General features: G+C 45.2%; 1 protein-coding gene across 1 annotated transcript in view; it reads right to left on the bottom strand.

Annotated features, from left to right (window-relative positions):
- LOC311143428 (R3H domain-containing protein 1-like) overlaps positions 1-6,793 on the bottom strand; it is a gene marked incomplete at its 5' end in the record, with an annotated part of 26,388 nt that extends 19,595 nt beyond the window's left edge. The window contains 8 exon segments of the mRNA XM_084179248.1: positions 88-172; positions 175-210; positions 213-226; positions 664-723; positions 965-1,043; positions 1,393-1,531; positions 2,794-2,883; positions 6,596-6,793. Of these exon segments, the coding sequence (XP_084035374.1) occupies positions 88-172; positions 175-210; positions 213-226; positions 664-723; positions 965-1,043; positions 1,393-1,531; positions 2,794-2,883; positions 6,596-6,793 (701 nt within the window).
- Positions 6,794-17,507: the final 10,714 nt, after the last annotated feature.

Below are 17,507 nucleotides of genomic sequence, written 5' to 3' on the forward strand. Positions count from 1 at the left end.
CTGCATCCTTAGCCATTTTAATTAGAGTAGGGCTGAAAATGTTAATTATTGGTTGTGGCAGAGAGGGACGAGAGTGAGATGACTCACATTCTTGTATTGCTAGTTTTGTTGATGATTACAGATTTCCCGGTTTGGTCGACGTTGTTGTCGAGGCCGAAGTAGGCGGCGACGCGTGCAGCAGCATTCTGTGGTAGGAGGTCATTGGAGGAACTTTCTCTTCTGGCTTCTGAGGAGGGGGATGAGGACAGGACAGAGGGGAGAGAGAGACAGAGGAAGGGAGGAGAGAGGACAGAGGAAAGGGGGAGAGGACAGGGGAGGTGGGAGTGGATGGGAAGAGAGTGGGAGAGGACAGGGAGAGAGGAGGATGGAGGAGAAAGGGGGACCAAATCAATAATTCAAAGAGACACTACAGGACAATTAGGAATAGTCGTTCTGGGAAAAAAGGTCCAACATAGCCTGGAGTCAAATCTCATTAGCTCTCCCCAGGCAGAGAGAGACACATCACACAAAATTATGCATGAGGCTTAATAAATGAACAGAAACAGCTTATTCTGTTGAAATTAACCCCCCCCCCCCCCCCAAATCCTCAACAAATCAAGACACAAGAGACTCGTAATTCAGTTGAAATGCACCAAAAAAAATCTAGACTGCTGAACTACTCACTCGTTATTACTGATAAAGTCGAGAATGTCCTGTTCCAACTTCAGCAGCATCATTCTGTCCCTGTGAATATAATGGATTGAACATGGAGAGAATTAGTTTGGAGTCTGTTTAGTAATTTGAGCATCCATCTCATTACCTCAGGGTATGACAAAAACTGCAATTAGTAATCGACTGATGAAGATGCCAAGTGTTCAAACCTTTTAGAGAATGAGTCTTTGCTTAATCACCAGTGAAAGAGAACAACAGCCGGGCTTGTGGGACCAGACAAAATATTTTTTAAATGACTAGCATGGCTACACACCTGGGGTTGTTTTTCAACGTGTTTACTAAGAACTCATGGATATCGATCCCGGTAGAGTCTGTGTATTCCTGACTGGAATCTGGAGGGGAAAAAATAGGCATTAAGACAAACTTTTCTATTGTGTTTCTTCATTTCGCAGAAACTTTGCAAAAGTTAGAGCACTTAATGAGCAAGAAACATTTAAAGAAAAATGTAAGCTTAACTTGTAGGACATAGACCATCCATTGCTTTTTACACTTAATTTTACAGAAACGTTGAAGGTTCTTTGAGTGCTGACTGAGCAAACTTTACAACCTCTGAGAAACCTCTGGTTCCATACAATAGCCGGTGCTTACCACACACAATGGCTATGTCCCAAATGGAAACCTATTCTGTATTTAGTGCACTTCTTTTGACCAGGGCCCATAGGGGACGCAGACGATGCCTACCTCTGGACAGCATCTTCCTGGGCATCCTCTCAGTCTTTTCTAGCAGCTTCTCCACTCCTTTGTCTTTGTCCTCCTCATCCTTGATGGGTGGTGCCTCCTCTTTGTCAAACGACTGGGAGAGCTGGATCTCAACTGCATCCTGCAAAATAAGACTGTTGGAGTCACCTTTTATAATGAAATAAAAGGGATCAGGTGATTTCTCTTTCCTAAGTAGCTATCCATCAGGACAACTTCACAAATGTACAGATTCTGTAGCTAGTGGGGTGGCATGGTAGGAAAGCCCATGTGTACTAAGGGTTATCAGTTTAATGCTATGATCTTGAGCATTCACACCCTACAGAGTAGCTAGAAACAAAGCAGGTTTCCCCCTCCTCTTTCTCTGATTAAGAATCTGAAGCAGCCAGAAAGGCATTCATTTAGCCTTTCAGTCAATACAAAAGTAGACCGAAGTAGAACAAGCACACAACGAGGCCGAGGGACAGCAAGTGTTTTTTTATTTAAATGGGGAAAGTTGCAATGTTAACATTGGAATAATTATTTTTTTTGCGCCGCCCCTGTGAAAAGTACTAGCCTGAGTGAAAGCGAGAGAGCGAAGGATGGTGAATCGAGTGAGGGGAAAAACTCCTGGGAAAGAATCTCATCACACACCAGTTCAAGGGCATAAATCTGACTGAATGAGTCTTAGTGACACCCTGCCAAGCATATTCTTTCATGAGGTGGGAGATATTTTGACTAGCATTTGTTTAGTTCACTCACAGTCGGAGAGTTTCCATACTGCTCCTTATTGAGGGTTTTTCTACAGTAAACCATCTGAACAAGAGACTATTTCATTCTATGGAATGGGTGGAATTAAAGAAAGTTGGCCTAACACCTAATAAAACAAACGTGTTCTACAGAAGCTTGGCTTCAATTCATTCGACAGATTTGAACCCCTGCTGTCGGATTAAAATGAATTATTTTAATAGGCTAATTCTAGTATGACCTTTTGGGTCTTAAAAATGTTCTGATTTCATGTTGATCAAAAACATTGGAGAATCTAGACCACAGCTGAGACTAAATATGAATCATGAGGTGAGTGACCTGAATCTAGGTAGGAGCTTCAATAGTCACAAATCCTTTCAAGCAACTGGAAATGTCGTGTTACTCAAACAAATTAATTTCTGAAGCTTTTGTAGGGGGGAAAATGTTGTTCTGGAGGCTGAAGATAACCAGAGGAGAACAGTTGGTGAGGAGTGGAAACTACAGGAATTTCTTGTTAACCTCCTCCTTGACGTTTCACTATTAAAAGAGATGCACTTGTGGGGTATAAATATGCAATGAAATGATGTTTTGACACCAGCTGATGGTTTGGGGAGGGGCAGTGAATTGTCATAGGAGGGGCGCGGGGGGGTTGCGGTTTACCTTGTGTTCTCGAGGCAGATCAGTGGTAATAGGGGAAGGAGGAGAGGACTCTTCGCAAACAGCCAGGCTCCGAACTAACTTTAACTTAGACTGGGGATTGGAGAGTGGTGAGGGTTAAGAAGACAGTCAGGATGGGACAAAGACGGTGCAGGTAGAGTTTGAAAACACACCACAAACCAAGCGCATGGTGGGAGGGGGTATCAGAAGGAAAATGAAAAGGAACCCAGAATTCCCGTGCAAGCACAGCACACACTGGCATTGCAACCCAAGCTCAAGAATACACCATTCACACGGTCACCTAGGTTACATTGACCATTAACTGGTCACTGGTTAGATCACTCGTCGTGATTCTGATGCATTACAATTTTGATTTTGCACTTGAATAACTGAAAACTACAAGCTTTAAAAAAAAAATATGGAAAATATATTTAACAAAAAATGCAGGCAGTGTAAATTAAAGGGAAAAACAACTCATTGTCAACTATTAGATGGTGGGGTTCATCAAGCAAACACTGTTACAGACATGCCTCTTGCCACTGTACCTTGGGCCTTTTTCCCATCTGTCCCGGTGTTTGCCGCTGTACGGTCAGCAATGAGACAAAATGGATCACATGAGACAAGGGTCTCACATTGTCTGTAAGCCCTGGGATGAGTCCCCTTAATAACAAAATGACTGAAGAGGACTGAGTAAAATTACATAGTAAAGATGTGAATCTGCTCTTAAAACCATTTATTCCATCTCTACAAAAATAGATCCATTGAATATTTTTGTAATGTGAAGAAATGTTTTAAGATGCAACCTTTTTTTGCCTAAATATCCAACAGATTCTAACCTTATTTATTAATGGTTGATGCACAATAACATTTTAATGTGTTAGCCCTAATGCATCAGGCTAACCTATACCCAAGTCTAAATAAGTCACTAGTAGAGGATTTGGAAAGAGAGCGTGCCTTGCCCTCCATGCTACTCTGAATTCTAGACTTGGAAGAATGGCCGCGGGGAATGGTAAAATGACTGTTCTCTCCTGCACACACATCTAAAACAGTACCTTGTGTGCAGTGAGGCGCCTCGATCTGCAAAGTGGAGGAGACAGATGGCGGCAAAGACATTTGTTCCGCCTCCCCTCCCCATCCCCCTAGGGGTGACACATGAGAAGTTTGTGGATAAACTGGGATTTGAGATCGAGATGATCTGCTTTTCCACTCTTGCATGGCTTTCCTCAGCAGACTGACTGCATGGCTCCTGGCCTTTCCATTCCCTTACAGGTATATCCCCCCCCTTATCCCAACTGCTTTTAGTACTGTACAACCACCTTTACAAGGGAGGCCAGCCAGGCTAAGATAAGACTGAAATGGCAATCTATTCCATATAAAGTACACTACTTTCGACCAGAGCCCTACAGGCCCTGATCGAAAATAGTGCACTATACAGGTAAAAGTCAGTAAATTAGAATATTTTGAAAAACTTGATTTATTTCAGTAATTGCATTCAAAAGGTGTAACTTGTACATTATATTTATTCATTGCACACAGACTGATGCATTCAAATGTTTATTTCATTTAATTTTGATGATTTGAAGTGGCAACAAATGAAAATCCAAAATTCCGTGTGTCACAAAATTAGAATATTACTTAAGGCTAATACAAAAAAGGGATTTTTTAGAAATGTTGGCCAACTGAAAAGTATGAAAATGAAAAATATGAGCATGTACAATACTCAATACTTGGTTGGAGCTCCTTTTGCCTCAATTATTGCATTAATGCGGCGTGGCATGGAGTCGATGAGTTTCTGGCACTGCTCAGGTGTTATGAGAGCCCAGGTTGCTCTGATAGTGGCCTTCAACTCTTCTGCGTTGTTGGGTCTGGCATTCTGCATCTTCCTTTTCACAATACCCCACAGATTTTCTATGGGGCTAAGGTCAGGGGAGTTGGCTGGCCAATTTAGAACAGAAATACCATGGTCCGTAAACCAGGCACGGGTAGATTTTGCGCTGTGTGCAGGCGCCAAGTCCTGTTGGAACCTGAAATCTCCATCTCCATAGAGCAGGTCAGCAGCAGGAAGCATGAAGTGCTCTAAAACTTGCTGGTAGACGGCTGCGTTGACCCTTGATCTCAGGAAACAGAGTGGACCGACACCAGCAGATGACATGGCACCCCAAACCATCACTGATGGTGGAAACTTTACACTAGACTTCAGGCAACGTGGATCCTGTGCCTCTCCTGTCTTCCTCCAGACTCTGGGACCTCGATTTCCAAAGGAAATGCAAAATTTGCTTTCATCAGAAAACATGACTTTAGACCACTCAGCAGCAGTCCAGCTCTTTTTTTCCTTAGCCCAGGTGAGACGCTTTTCGCGCTGTTTCTTGGTCAACAGTGGCTTGACACGAGGTATGCGGCAGTTGAAACCCATGTCTTTCAAGCGTCTCTTGGTGGTGGATCTTGAAGCCCTGACTCCAGCAGCTGTCCACTCCTTGTGAATCTCCCCCACATTTTTGAATGGGTTTTTTTTCACAATCTTGACTAGGGCGCGGTGATCCCTATCGCTTGTACACTTTTTCTGACCACAGTTTTTCCTTCCCTTTGCCTCTCTATTAATGTGTTTGGACACAGAGCTCTGAGAACAGCCAGCCTCTTCTGCAATAACCTTTTGTGTCTTTCCCTCCTTGTGCAATGTGTCGATGGTCGCCTTTTGGACAGCTGTCAAATCTGAAGTCTTCCCCATGTTTGTGTAGGCTTCAGAACTGGACTGAGAGACCATTTAAAGCCCTTTGCAGGTGTTTTGAGTTAATCAGCTGATTATTTTGTGGCACCAGGTGTCTTCAAAATGTAACCCTTACACAATATTCTAATTTTGTGACACACGGAATTTTGGATTTTCATTTGTTGCCACTTCAAATCATCAAAATTAAATGAAATAAACATTTGAATGCATCAGTCTGTGTGCAATGAATAAATATAATGTACAAGTTACACCTTTTGAATGCAATTACTGAAATAAATCAAGTTTTTCAAAATATTCTAATTTACTGACTTTTACCTGTATAGTAAATAGGGTGCCATTTCAAATGCAGCAGAGTGCTGCTGCGATACAGCTCTCCTCTGACTGCTGTAATACTATATAACCACCTTTACAGATGGAGCCAGGATGAGAGTAGACCAGTGCTGCTGAGATATGAAAAGGAAAACGAGCCGACATCAGCAGGGTCAAGGCTCTTCAGAAAGGGGGATAGCATGAGGGAAATGTCACAGCATCAAGGGAGACTAGCCTAGCTGTTCAAATCTTTCACGCGCTACCTGTCAGAGGATGGGGGTAGAAAAAAAATATATAGGCCGCCTGCCATACAAAACCTCCACAAGGTTAACCTTCAAGCGTATGATAACTGAGTAGTGGTTTTGAGGTACACCACTTTTGCGGGTTCTCACAACTCAATTATCTGACAATTGATTGCTTGTGCTTTGCCAGGGACTCCCCAGGGCCCCTGAGCCTGTGCTGTATCAGAAAGCAATTATTTCTCCCCGCTCTGCTAACCATTACAAAGCCCACCGATACCCCCAACCCTCACACGTCTGTCTCACTAGTCCCCTACCATTTCTCGATGCATATACCTTCAGTGTATTCCTCTGGTACATAACCCAACCCTTTCAACTGACATGCCATACTTTGATACGGAAAATGTGTGGGTAGGGATGGTTGATTTTGGGGGGAGGGGGGTTGCAGGCGTTGGTCAAAAAAGGCTGACTGGTAGGGGATGGTGTGGGGTCCAGGGGGTAAAATACAACCCTGCTCTGTGATGAGGTTTACCTGAGTTTCGTTCTTGTCTTGGCAGCAGCTCTCTTGTTGAAGCTCAGGTTGTAGCTGGGTCTGAGCTTCGGCCTGTGGCTGGGTCTCTGCCTGCTCCTGCTCCGTGCCGTTTGTCTTGGTCGGGCTTGGTTCTTCTCCCCCCGCTGGTGCCGGTGTGGCACTGGCATGGTGGCTCTCCTCCGTCTCCACACCTCTCATAGTGGCGCTAGTCTCCTTTACAGTGACAGTATCAGACATCCTCATTAGAGAAGGCTACTTGGAGCTTTGTCTACCAAGAGCTCGAGACCTAGAGAGCAGAGAGAGAGATAGACAACACACGACACGGTTCCTTTGGTCAGCCTCAGCCACTGCCTGTACTACCCGAGGCTACTGTTTCAGCAGCAGCTATTTGTATTAAACAGATCAATGAAGTTTCCTCAATGACAAATCACCCAATATTATAGCCAACTGTGTAATAATGCATCATTGTAAACCCTTAACCTCGCCCCCCTCCCTCCATCTAAATTGATGAAAACCCTGAGAGTGTGAGCAGCACCTGGCCTCAGGAGAGCCCAGCCATCTCAAAAGTGCTAATGAGAATCAGTGGCTTCTAAAGCGCCTCCATTAACACTTTAGAGGGTGAGATATGCTCTACTCCTGTGTGTGTGACACTCCTTTACTCACACCATGGGCCTGCCTGACAGTGCGTGTCTGGTGCCAGGGCGGACGTCAGCATGGCCAGATGGTGCAGCGAGCTGTGACTGCTCTGCCTGCCAGGCAGCCTGCCTCGCAGGGAGAGAGACAGTGGTGGTGACACTCCCATATGTGGGCCTGTAGACGCTGTAGCTGTAGCTAGCAGCACTGAGGCCTCCAGGGATCAGTCTCTTCCTTATCGTTAAAACGGCAGAAGCAATCTCCCTGTGTTATCTCCTATCTGGCAACCTGTCACCACACTGGCATCCTATTCTCTCCGAGCCAGTCTCTGTGGCTGTCACTGCCCGCTCTACCCTGCCTATCCAGTCTGCCATCTCTAGTCTGGACTGGACTGCCTTTTTAATGCTTTGGCCTGAGACATGGGCTGTGACTCTTACTGCAGAGGCTGTAATGTCTGTGATGCGAGTGATGTGTGTGTGTGTGTGCACGTGCGTGTATTTACTGGCTGCGGTGCTGGGCCTGCAGGTCAGTGGTAGAGCCGAAGAGAAGGGTGAGGCCCACTGAGGCGGGGTCCCTCTGGGTGCAGCTGCCGTGGGTGTCTGGGTGGTGCTGGACCAGGTGGTGGCTGAGGCTCTGGTTTGTATGGAGCTGGGTCGTGCTGGAAGCCCTGAGGAAGAGGCCCATGTCCCCGTCACCAGCACTTGGTCCGGCAAGCAATGGCGCTGGCCTCCGACACGGCTCTCATGCCCCTCAGTGACCTGGGGAGAGAGACAGGTGGAGGGAGGAAGAAAGAGAATGGTTTGTTAGTATACGTGTTCACTTAAATGCATAATCACCAATGTAAACTAATCTTTTAACACTTTTGTAGAACAGGGTGTTGAAGTTGTCAAGTGCATACACACTCACACAGAGTAGGAGTGATACTAAAACAATCATTTTGAATATACTCTATTTGGCTGACCACTGTCTAGCTGAGAAGAAGTGAATTGATGGAAAAAAACAACCATTTCGTTGCTTCTGATTCTTTTTAAATCTCCTGTGGTTGGAGGCCAAACTGCAGGGCAGGAGTCTGTCACAGAGAGCTAACGTTTCCATCTCTCTGTTCCCTCAGAGCTCCTCCACGCTCTAACCCTGCTCTCTTCTGGGTTAAGAAGCTGTGTGTGTGTGGAGGAAGTCCCAGTCAGAGGGGTCGGCCAGGAGGTCAAGTGGATTTCCAGCTCGCTCCATAATCCAGTTAACAATGGCTCCAACTCACCTCTTAGCCATACGGAGCCCCAGGTAACCGGGCACTGTGTCACCTCGTAGAGGTTGCCATGGGCACCAAGAAGCATGGCCTCATGGTAGCTTGTTCCTCCAAAATCTGGTCTCTCTTCAGTCCAGTTATCTGATCTGCTCTACACTGGCCAGGATGACTCTGTTGGTGCTTCTCAATTCAATTTTTTTGCAGAATTGAGCGGTGTAAATACCAGTCCAAACAGCTGTTAAAAACAAGCCTTTGTTGGAGGCCTGAGATCATTGGGACGTGTTGATTTGAGAATGGCAGGGCACAGCTAAGCAAACACTTGCTGGGTTCCTGACTGACAACGTAGCGCATTTATCAGGCTAATGGAGGTGGCGCAGAGCTGAAGCAGGGGCTGCTGCATTATTTAAGCCTCCGATGGCCTCGCCTGATTGGGATTCATGAGATCTATAGCCCAGGGCTGGTGGGGGCTGTCAGTGGAGAGGACAGGCGTGTCTGGGTGGCTCTTAGTCTCACACACACACTTACGGTCACACACACAAACCCCCGTCTGTCGGTTTGCTGCAGCCTCCTGTCTGTCAACAGGGCGTGTGGTGTCTGTCACAAGTCCCTCTGCTCCGTCTCTTTCCCCAGGCCTCCTGCTGTCTGGGCTGCCTGCCCTGTGTGGGAGTGACAGCCTGCCATAAGCCCTCCACATCTCAACTATGCGAGCTGCGCTGTGGGGGTCACAGGGACCAGACGTCGGCGAGGGGCTGAACGAGACACTCTGCATATTTTCCCACCTCTTCTCTAAGCGGACTGACACTCAAGGACAATTATGCTTTTAATGCGACGGAGAAGAGCTGTTCTGGAATTCATGAGAGCTCAGTAGCTCACCAACCCCCTGCCCCTACCACCCCTCCTCCCGTTTTTTCCGCAGCACATCCGGCGTCAGGCGAGCAAGGACACCCACGCCTGGCTGACCTTTTCCCTCCCATGCCCCCACTCTGGAGTGGCCAAAGATGGAGGCTCCCCCGGGCAGAGAGCAAGGCTGGGTGGTGGTGGAGGGCTAGTGGTAGAGAGGAGAGTACAGTACAGCCTCTTCTAGTGGGAGGATCAGTGCTGCCTGACTGAGGCCCAATGTGGATCAACCTCCATTACACAGGGTCGTGGTGTAATGGAACATCTAAGAAGCAGGTCTTTCTTGACCCTGGACATTGAGCCTTGTAGTCACATGACTCTTCAGGGACTTCTGGTCTCAGCTGCAGCACTGATTGGACGTTCAGTAGAATTTTCGGTGTCTGTGCATATAATAATAATAATAATATGCCATTTAGCAGACGCTTTTATCCAAAGCGACTTACAGTCATGCGTGCATACATTTTTGTGTATGGGTGGTCCCGGGGATCGAACCCACTACCTTGGCGTTACAAGCGCCGTGCTCTACCAGCTGAGCTACAGAGGACCACTATGCTTGTGGTTTGTGTTTTTCTTATGAATTCATGAGTGCATCATTTCTACGGCAGATGCTCGTTATCCTCACAAGGTGACTTGGTTCACACAAATGCATTTGTGGATGACAGATGGACGATATTACAGAAGCAAAGAGAAGGGCATTTTTATTTTCCTTTGAGACAGAAAAACAGCAAAAAAGGTCCCATTCATGGAGCTCTCTTCTTGTCTTCCTCCAGGGACTTTTATTTTAATTATATTTTTTTACTTTTCCTTCTTCCCTCTTCAATGGGGGAGGGGGGGAGAGAGAGGTAGAGCTGCTGCTCCTTTTTGACTGGAGCCTGAGCAGCTGCAGCCAGTGTTTAACAGAATAGGCGAGGAGGATCCGTGTCCACATTTAGCACTAATTGGCCAGTGTGTTCTAGCCGAGCGGCTAGCCGGAGTCAGACAGAGACCGCACCGGCAGTCTCTTCTCCTCACAGTTGACTCGAGGAATGGTTAGGTGGTTAGGGCTTTACGTCGAGCTGCTCAACCAACTGTGGCCGACCAGTGAGCAAAGGCAAAACTAAGAGTACAAATGAGGGTGGAAGTGGTGAGTTTGTGAGTGAGCCAGGTGAATGTAATGGATTGTAACGTGTTTGTGTGCGTGCTCGGTGTGTGCCTCTCCTATCGGTCATCCAGTCGGCTAATGGATCTTGGGGGATAGAAATGAGATGGGTGTTGGTGTCAACGAGTGACAGCTAAGAGTGGAAAAGGTATTGATTTTGTCAGGCTGGATAAATAAGCTGTTGCCTGCTTCCTCATCCTGCTGTGTTGTGTGCAAAACAAGAGGTAGGGTTGCATCCCAAATGGCACCTTACTCCTATATAGTGCACTACTTTTGACCAGGGCCCATCAAAAGTAGTGCACTATATAGGGAATATGGTGCCATTTGGGACGAATCCAGGGAGGTTTCACATAGACTTAAATAGTGAAGAAACATGGCACAAACATGGGCAGGAGAGGAAAGTGGGGGCAGTCAGCTACTGTTGATCTGCAAGTTGACACCGTAATAAACCACAGAGACAAATAGACTGATCTGTCTGACAGTCCAATCGTGTGTAAACTAACCATGAACATACAATTATATTTTCCAGAATATAAACTAGGTAAACAGTATTTCCTTCTTATGAAAGCATGTTTCTCATAAAAAATAATTATACCCTTTATCCGTGGGGGAAGCGTTTATTCTCATGGCTGACTTAAAATTGTGACAATGCAATGAGTAAAAATGTTTTGGGGTCAAGAATAGAATAGTGCATTTATTTAATTCTGCAAGATTACAATCCTTTGTGATATTGAAATAAGAACTGAGGGAGATGAAAACTGTAATTAAATGCCTTCCTGTCAACCTTTGTTATCTTTTAAGCACATAGACCTGGAGAGTGTCTCTCTTTTTTACCATCCACACACAGGGGGATAACATCCTTATTAATAATCCCCATCAGCACTGGGTGAACTATTTTTTCATAGCCAATTATATTTACGGATGATTGACAGTTGGCCGGCGTTGGAACGGAATATAAATTGCAAGAGGGTGCTCTGATGCCTGACACTACTGTGCTTTAACTATACACACACACACACACACACACACACACACACACACTTAAAACACAAAATGAAAAGAAAAATACCAGTGAGGCCAACTCCGTAACTGCCCCTTTTTGCAGCCACCGTGCCCACTTCCCTTACAGCACCATCTGAAATATGTAATTTCCTGGCTTCAGTTTGGAACTGCGCCAAGAAGTACACTGTTCCATTGACGGACTCTAAGATTCCGCTGCATTCAACACTGAAGGCTCAAAAGACAGTCCACCTCTAGCCCCGGGGTGCTTTCTTTAATGACGCTCTCTGAGTTAGGGAGATAAAAAAATGCCCACGAGGCAGGAGGTTCAACTCTCAGACCCCGGTGGTGCTGTTCATTTCCATCTGCTTAAACACAAAGCCGTGATCAAAAGCAAAGAGTCTTGCCGGCCGGCCAAACGTTTTCATTAAATGCAGGAATATAGAAGTCTATGTCCGAGCCAGGGCTATCAAAAATGAGATGTGAGAATTCCCAGTAGAGCGGGGCAATATGGACAAAAATCCATATCACGATAAATTGAATGAAATTATCACGATAACGATACATTGAACGATACGTTTATAACATTAATGTGCACCAATTACTTTTTTATATCACCCTTAAAACTACTACTACTTTAAATGTTGTGGCTATCGTTGTCCCGTTAGCAATTGCCCATATTGGCAGACTTATTTTATTTCAAACTTCACATTCCTCTAGTAAAGGCTACTTACCGTTATTATTGATAACAGTAAAATGTCCTCGATAAATGGTCGGTATCGATAATTTTTGGTTTATCGTCCCAACTCTAATTCACAGTACATCGAGCTACACTAATGACTTCAATATCAATCACAATATCCACTATCCATCATCTCATCCAGCAGAGACATTGTGAATCTCTCACCTGCTGTGTGAGTTTCCTAACAGAGGGGCCAGGTGACCTCAGGGCTGCAGTCAGAGGTGAGGCTACCTCTGGCTTCCTTTCAATTACCAACGGGGGAGAAAGAATTAATGAAACCTATAAGATAAGAGAAGGAAGGATAAGGATCAAAATCCTGGTGCAGTTTTTTTTCCTTTGCTGGACGGCAGCAGCCGCCACTCAGCACACAAAGGAGCGCTACGTTCCGCTAATGAGGACTTCCTGTGGAGGTTAGAGCGCAGCGTGCCGGGCTCTGCTCCCTCCCCCGCTACATCCATCTAGCAATTACACCACTTAATTGCCTTCATGAGCATGATATTCCCCTGCCTTTTGCCCCAATCTTAATGCAATTACGCCAGGGCTTCTGGGCAATGTTAAACGCAATCTCTGGAGTGCATCTCTGGGGCATTGTGGCTTGCAGTAGCACTGGGTCCTGTTATGTTATTAATTTCAACCCCCTCTTAGAGTGAGGCTGGAGGAGACTGAACTGAATCATTAGCCAGACTCTGAAAATGACCCTTGTCGCCTCGCTCCGTTCCGTTCCAACCATCTGGGACTATGATGGGAGCCAAAGCTCACTCACGCAAGTGACATTTGAGCTAGGCATCAAGTTAGAATCATTCACTTGGCCCCTTCATTAGATGTATGATTAGTAGACATAAAAGGATATGAGAGGAGGACTGTGGGGGGAGAATGGCTGATGCAGAGTAACCGTTAGTTGTGCGGTGCCAGTGGCGTCTGACAGACTCCATTCCCATCGTAACCTTGTCCCACTTTACCAGAACTCTGATTGCCCCATTTAACAGAAATGAGATGCACAGTATTCAGGGTAACTAAATACAAGTGGCCCCACTCTACCAATTACGACACCGTTTGCACGCACTTAGCATAAAAATGATTTGCTAACGGTCCCCTAAGGTATCATAAGGGGAAATGGAATAGGCGCAATTACCAGTGAACTATTAGCAAATAAAGCCAAGCTCGTAACGCTACATAACAATCTATGACAGGGATAATAAGCAATTCATCAGCCAGAGGACGATTGAGCAAACAAACGCACCTGGAAACAGAGAAATTAGCATGAAAATGCTTGACAGAGGCACAATAAAAAAAACAGCAAACCGCAACACTTCTAAATGGCTTATGAACAGATTGAGCACTTATTAGCCGAATTGCAACAATTATAGAAGAAAAATAGGAAGCTCACTCCTACCAGACAATGTAATAATATTCAGAGTTGCAAACGATCTGCAGATTCTGCGCCATTAGACTCAACAACCTTTCCGGTATGAAAAAAATCTACCGTGTCACAAATTGACAATGCCAGCTTGACATGCCTGTGAACGATGAGTCACAATTTGAATCGCCATTGAAGGAGAGAGATGGAGACCGTCTTACTTTTGCATGCATTTCCCTCCTGGTCCAAGCATGGCACAGCGGGTAAGGTTTTAGAGAGGGAATAAGCAGCATGGGTCCGAGTGCCGTGGTTCTATTCAGGACACATCAAAAGATCTCAGCAGGGGATCAAGCGCACCGCTTCCTTCCCCCTCTCTAACCTAAGGAAAAAAGCCATTTGGGAAAGAAACAACGTCGCAGCAGCGCAAATTACAATATTTTCAAAAGGGGAAGTTAATGGGACTACGGCCAAAGACAACCACAAATCTCCAGACTGCTAATCATATTCCTCCTTTTCGAACGCTAAACTTGTGAACTTCTAGAAAAACCGCAGCATTTCCCCGGCAAAACTCTGCTCTCTCACTGCAAATTGCTGAATACTACAGCCACACTCAAACAGTATCACGTTTATTTCTTTATGTACAAAGACAAACGGAGACAAGACCCACTTATAGTGTGCTCATATATTGGACATTGTTCTGGTAGGTACTTGCACCTCTCCAGCGGAGTGTGCACAACACAACACTCACCTGCCACATCGTAGCCTTCATTATTTCCATTGGTCAGGGGTTTAGTTTCCATAGTACCAGAGGCTGCATTGGCTGTGCAAGTTGCCGCTCGGAGAAAGGTCCCCGAGACAGCCCCCTTCTTCCGCTCTCTCTTTCTTCCTCTCTCTGCAGCGCTAGCTCGCTCTGTCTGTGCCGGGGTGCCTAAGTGCCAGAGCCCATGGTTGGGTTGAGACTCACTCTGAAGCCTCGGAGACAGCGCCAAATCAACGACTGGGCTGTATGATGTCAGAGCCGGGCTCAGCCACTCAGGTGGCTCGGCTGAGCTCTCGGCACGTCACTGGCTAAATTGAGCTCTTTATTAGCGGAGCCCACGGCGTCGAGAGGAGCCATGGGATGTTTACCTACCTCACCCACCCCTCCCCCTTCAATAACCAACCACCCCCCCCCAAAAAAAAAATCACACCTCAACCAGAGTGTGTGTGGGTGATTGTGTAGGAGTGAGTGTGGGGAAGGAGGGGGTATGTTGGACCACAGTATATGCCTTACAGACTCGAATAGTGTAAAGAGGTAGTGCAAGGTAAAGAAAGCTGAGATAATTATACTGTCTAGGTGTATTTGATTGACTGGAGTAGTCAATTAAGCGGGAGCAACATCTCATTTGAATAAAGGTTTTGACCCCTCTCTTCCTTTCTGCAAGTTTTTTAGTGAACAAAACGTGTTTCTAAAGAGATAGTTACTGCAAGACAAAATATTTGATTATTCATCAGTGATGAAGAATCGTTCATCAAGGAATGCTTGGCCTAATCAACCCAATAGGACAACATACAGATGCTCAGTGATCTGAACATGTAAACAACAAAGGTCTGAACACTGCTTATGCAGGCTCATACACATTTCATGGTATGGTCTTAACATAACATTAAAAACCAACAATGTCTTAATCCTACTGTACCCCACTAATACCATCTTCAAACAGGTTTCCTAGAATGAGAAAAACAGAACCCAACAATATGCAAAATAGCTTCTCCTTCCTAAACAATAGGGGTGTAACAGTACAGGTATTCGTAGCGAACCGTTCGGTACGGGGAACTCGGTTCAGTCCGCACTGTGAACCCGAATGAATACATAAAAATTTTTAAACACTAGGCCCAACTCTGGACCACGAGAATGAGGATGAGTGATATAACGTACCTTGATATTTCTTACATTTTTATCTGATGAAGCCCCCAAACTCAACTCTGGACCTCGAAGCTAGTTCCACCGCGTTTTTTCATTGTTCCCCTCTAATCAGGGACTGATTTTGACCTGGGACACTAGGTGGATGCAATTATCAGGTAGAAGAGAAAAACAGCAGGCTCCGGACCTCGTAGGGTAAGAGTTGAATACACCTGAACTAGAGCCTATGCACACGTTGTAATCAAAATTATAATCTTAATCTTGGCGCACTTCAAGCTGTCCTTTTGTGTGGCGCAGACAGGAACTATACTGAACAAAAATATAAATGCAACATGTAAAGTGTTGGTTTCATGAGCTGAAATAAAATATCTGAGAATGTTCCATACACACAAAAAGCTTATTTCAAATGCTCACAACCCTGTTAGTGAGCATTTCTCCTTTGCCAAGATAATCCATCCACCTGACAGGTGTGGCATATCAAGAAGCTGATTAAACAGTATGATCATTACACAGGTGCACCTTGTGCTGGGGACAATAAAAGGCCACTCTAAAATGTGCAGTTTGTCACAATAAAATGCCACAGATGTCTCAAGTTTTGAGGGAGAGTGCAATTGGCATGCAGGAATGTCCACCAGAGCCGTTGCCAGATAATTTAATGTTAATTTCTTTACCATAAATCGTCATTTTAGAGAATTTGGCAGAACGTCCAACCGGCCTCACAACTGCAGACCATGTGTAACCACGCCAGCCCAGAACCTCTACATCTGACTTCTTCACCTGCGGGATCATCTGAGACCAGCCACCCGGACAGCTAATGAAACTGAGGAGTATTTCTGTCTGTAATAAAGCTCTTTTGTGGGGAAAAACTCATTCTGATTGGCTGGGCCTGGCTCCGCAGTGGGTGAGCCTTGCTTCCAAGTGGGTGGGCCTATGCCCACCCATGGCTGCGCTACTGCCCAGTCATGTGAAATCCATAGATTAGGGCCTAATGAATGAATTTAAATTTACTTATTTCCTTATATGAACTGTAACGCAGTAAAATAATAGAAATTGTTGCATATTGCGTTTATATTTTTGTTCAGTATTGTTCTGTACGACGGCGAGTGGTGGGGTCGATAAACCAGGAGGATTCTCCATCATCGTTTAAATCTCCAGTTTGGGAACATTTTGGCTTCCCAGTAGATTACAATGGCGATGGAAGGAGTGGGTATGTTGCCACTTCTCAATGAGAATAGCCTATGCACCTGCCAACACCTCAAACATGTTGACACATTTACGCCGACATCACCCCAGTATTCCTACCACCCGAGCAAGACGGAAATGCAAAAAGATAAACTTTGTCTCACCTCTGCATTCAAGCAGCCCTTCGCAGCTGATTCTGACCAGGCCAAATAAATAACAAGAGCGATAGTTATGTTTATAGCCGGGGGTATGTGCCTATTCTCGGTGGTTGAGAAGAATAAGGGGTTTCAGCACCTCGTGCAAGTGCTAAAGCTACGTTATTAACTTCTCCCTCTCAAACCCATTTGAGAAAACGGGTAGTACCAGCTCTATATAAGCACGCTAAAGTCAAAGTTGTCAATGAACTGGCCAATGCACCCTGTGTTGCGCTTACAACAGATGGAAAGACCTCCAGGGCTACAGAGAAAATAGCCCATCACATTACCCCGGAGTGGGAAACGAGAAGTATCGTGCTATAGACATGCCCCTTTATGAGATTCACATCGGTGCGCATATTTGTCTCTTTGTAAGAAAACATGGCATAGGCCTATACAATGTCTGAACCATTTTTACATATTGATTTCATACGCATATTGCACTTTATTTTAGTGTTGTTGTTGAGTAATTGGTTTTAAACGTTTATTTAGTAAAGGTTTTAATCTAAGAAAATACAAAGTGTTGGTATTCTGATTATGCTCTCATCAGGCATTATATGACTCATGATCATATATGGAATCAGGAATACCAACACTTTGTATTTTCTGAAATAAACAAAAATA

Source organism: Coregonus lavaretus (genome assembly GCF_964263955.1).
Source record: "Coregonus lavaretus genome assembly, chromosome: 16".
In the NCBI taxonomy this organism is placed as follows: Eukaryota; Metazoa; Chordata; class Actinopteri; order Salmoniformes; family Salmonidae; genus Coregonus; species Coregonus lavaretus.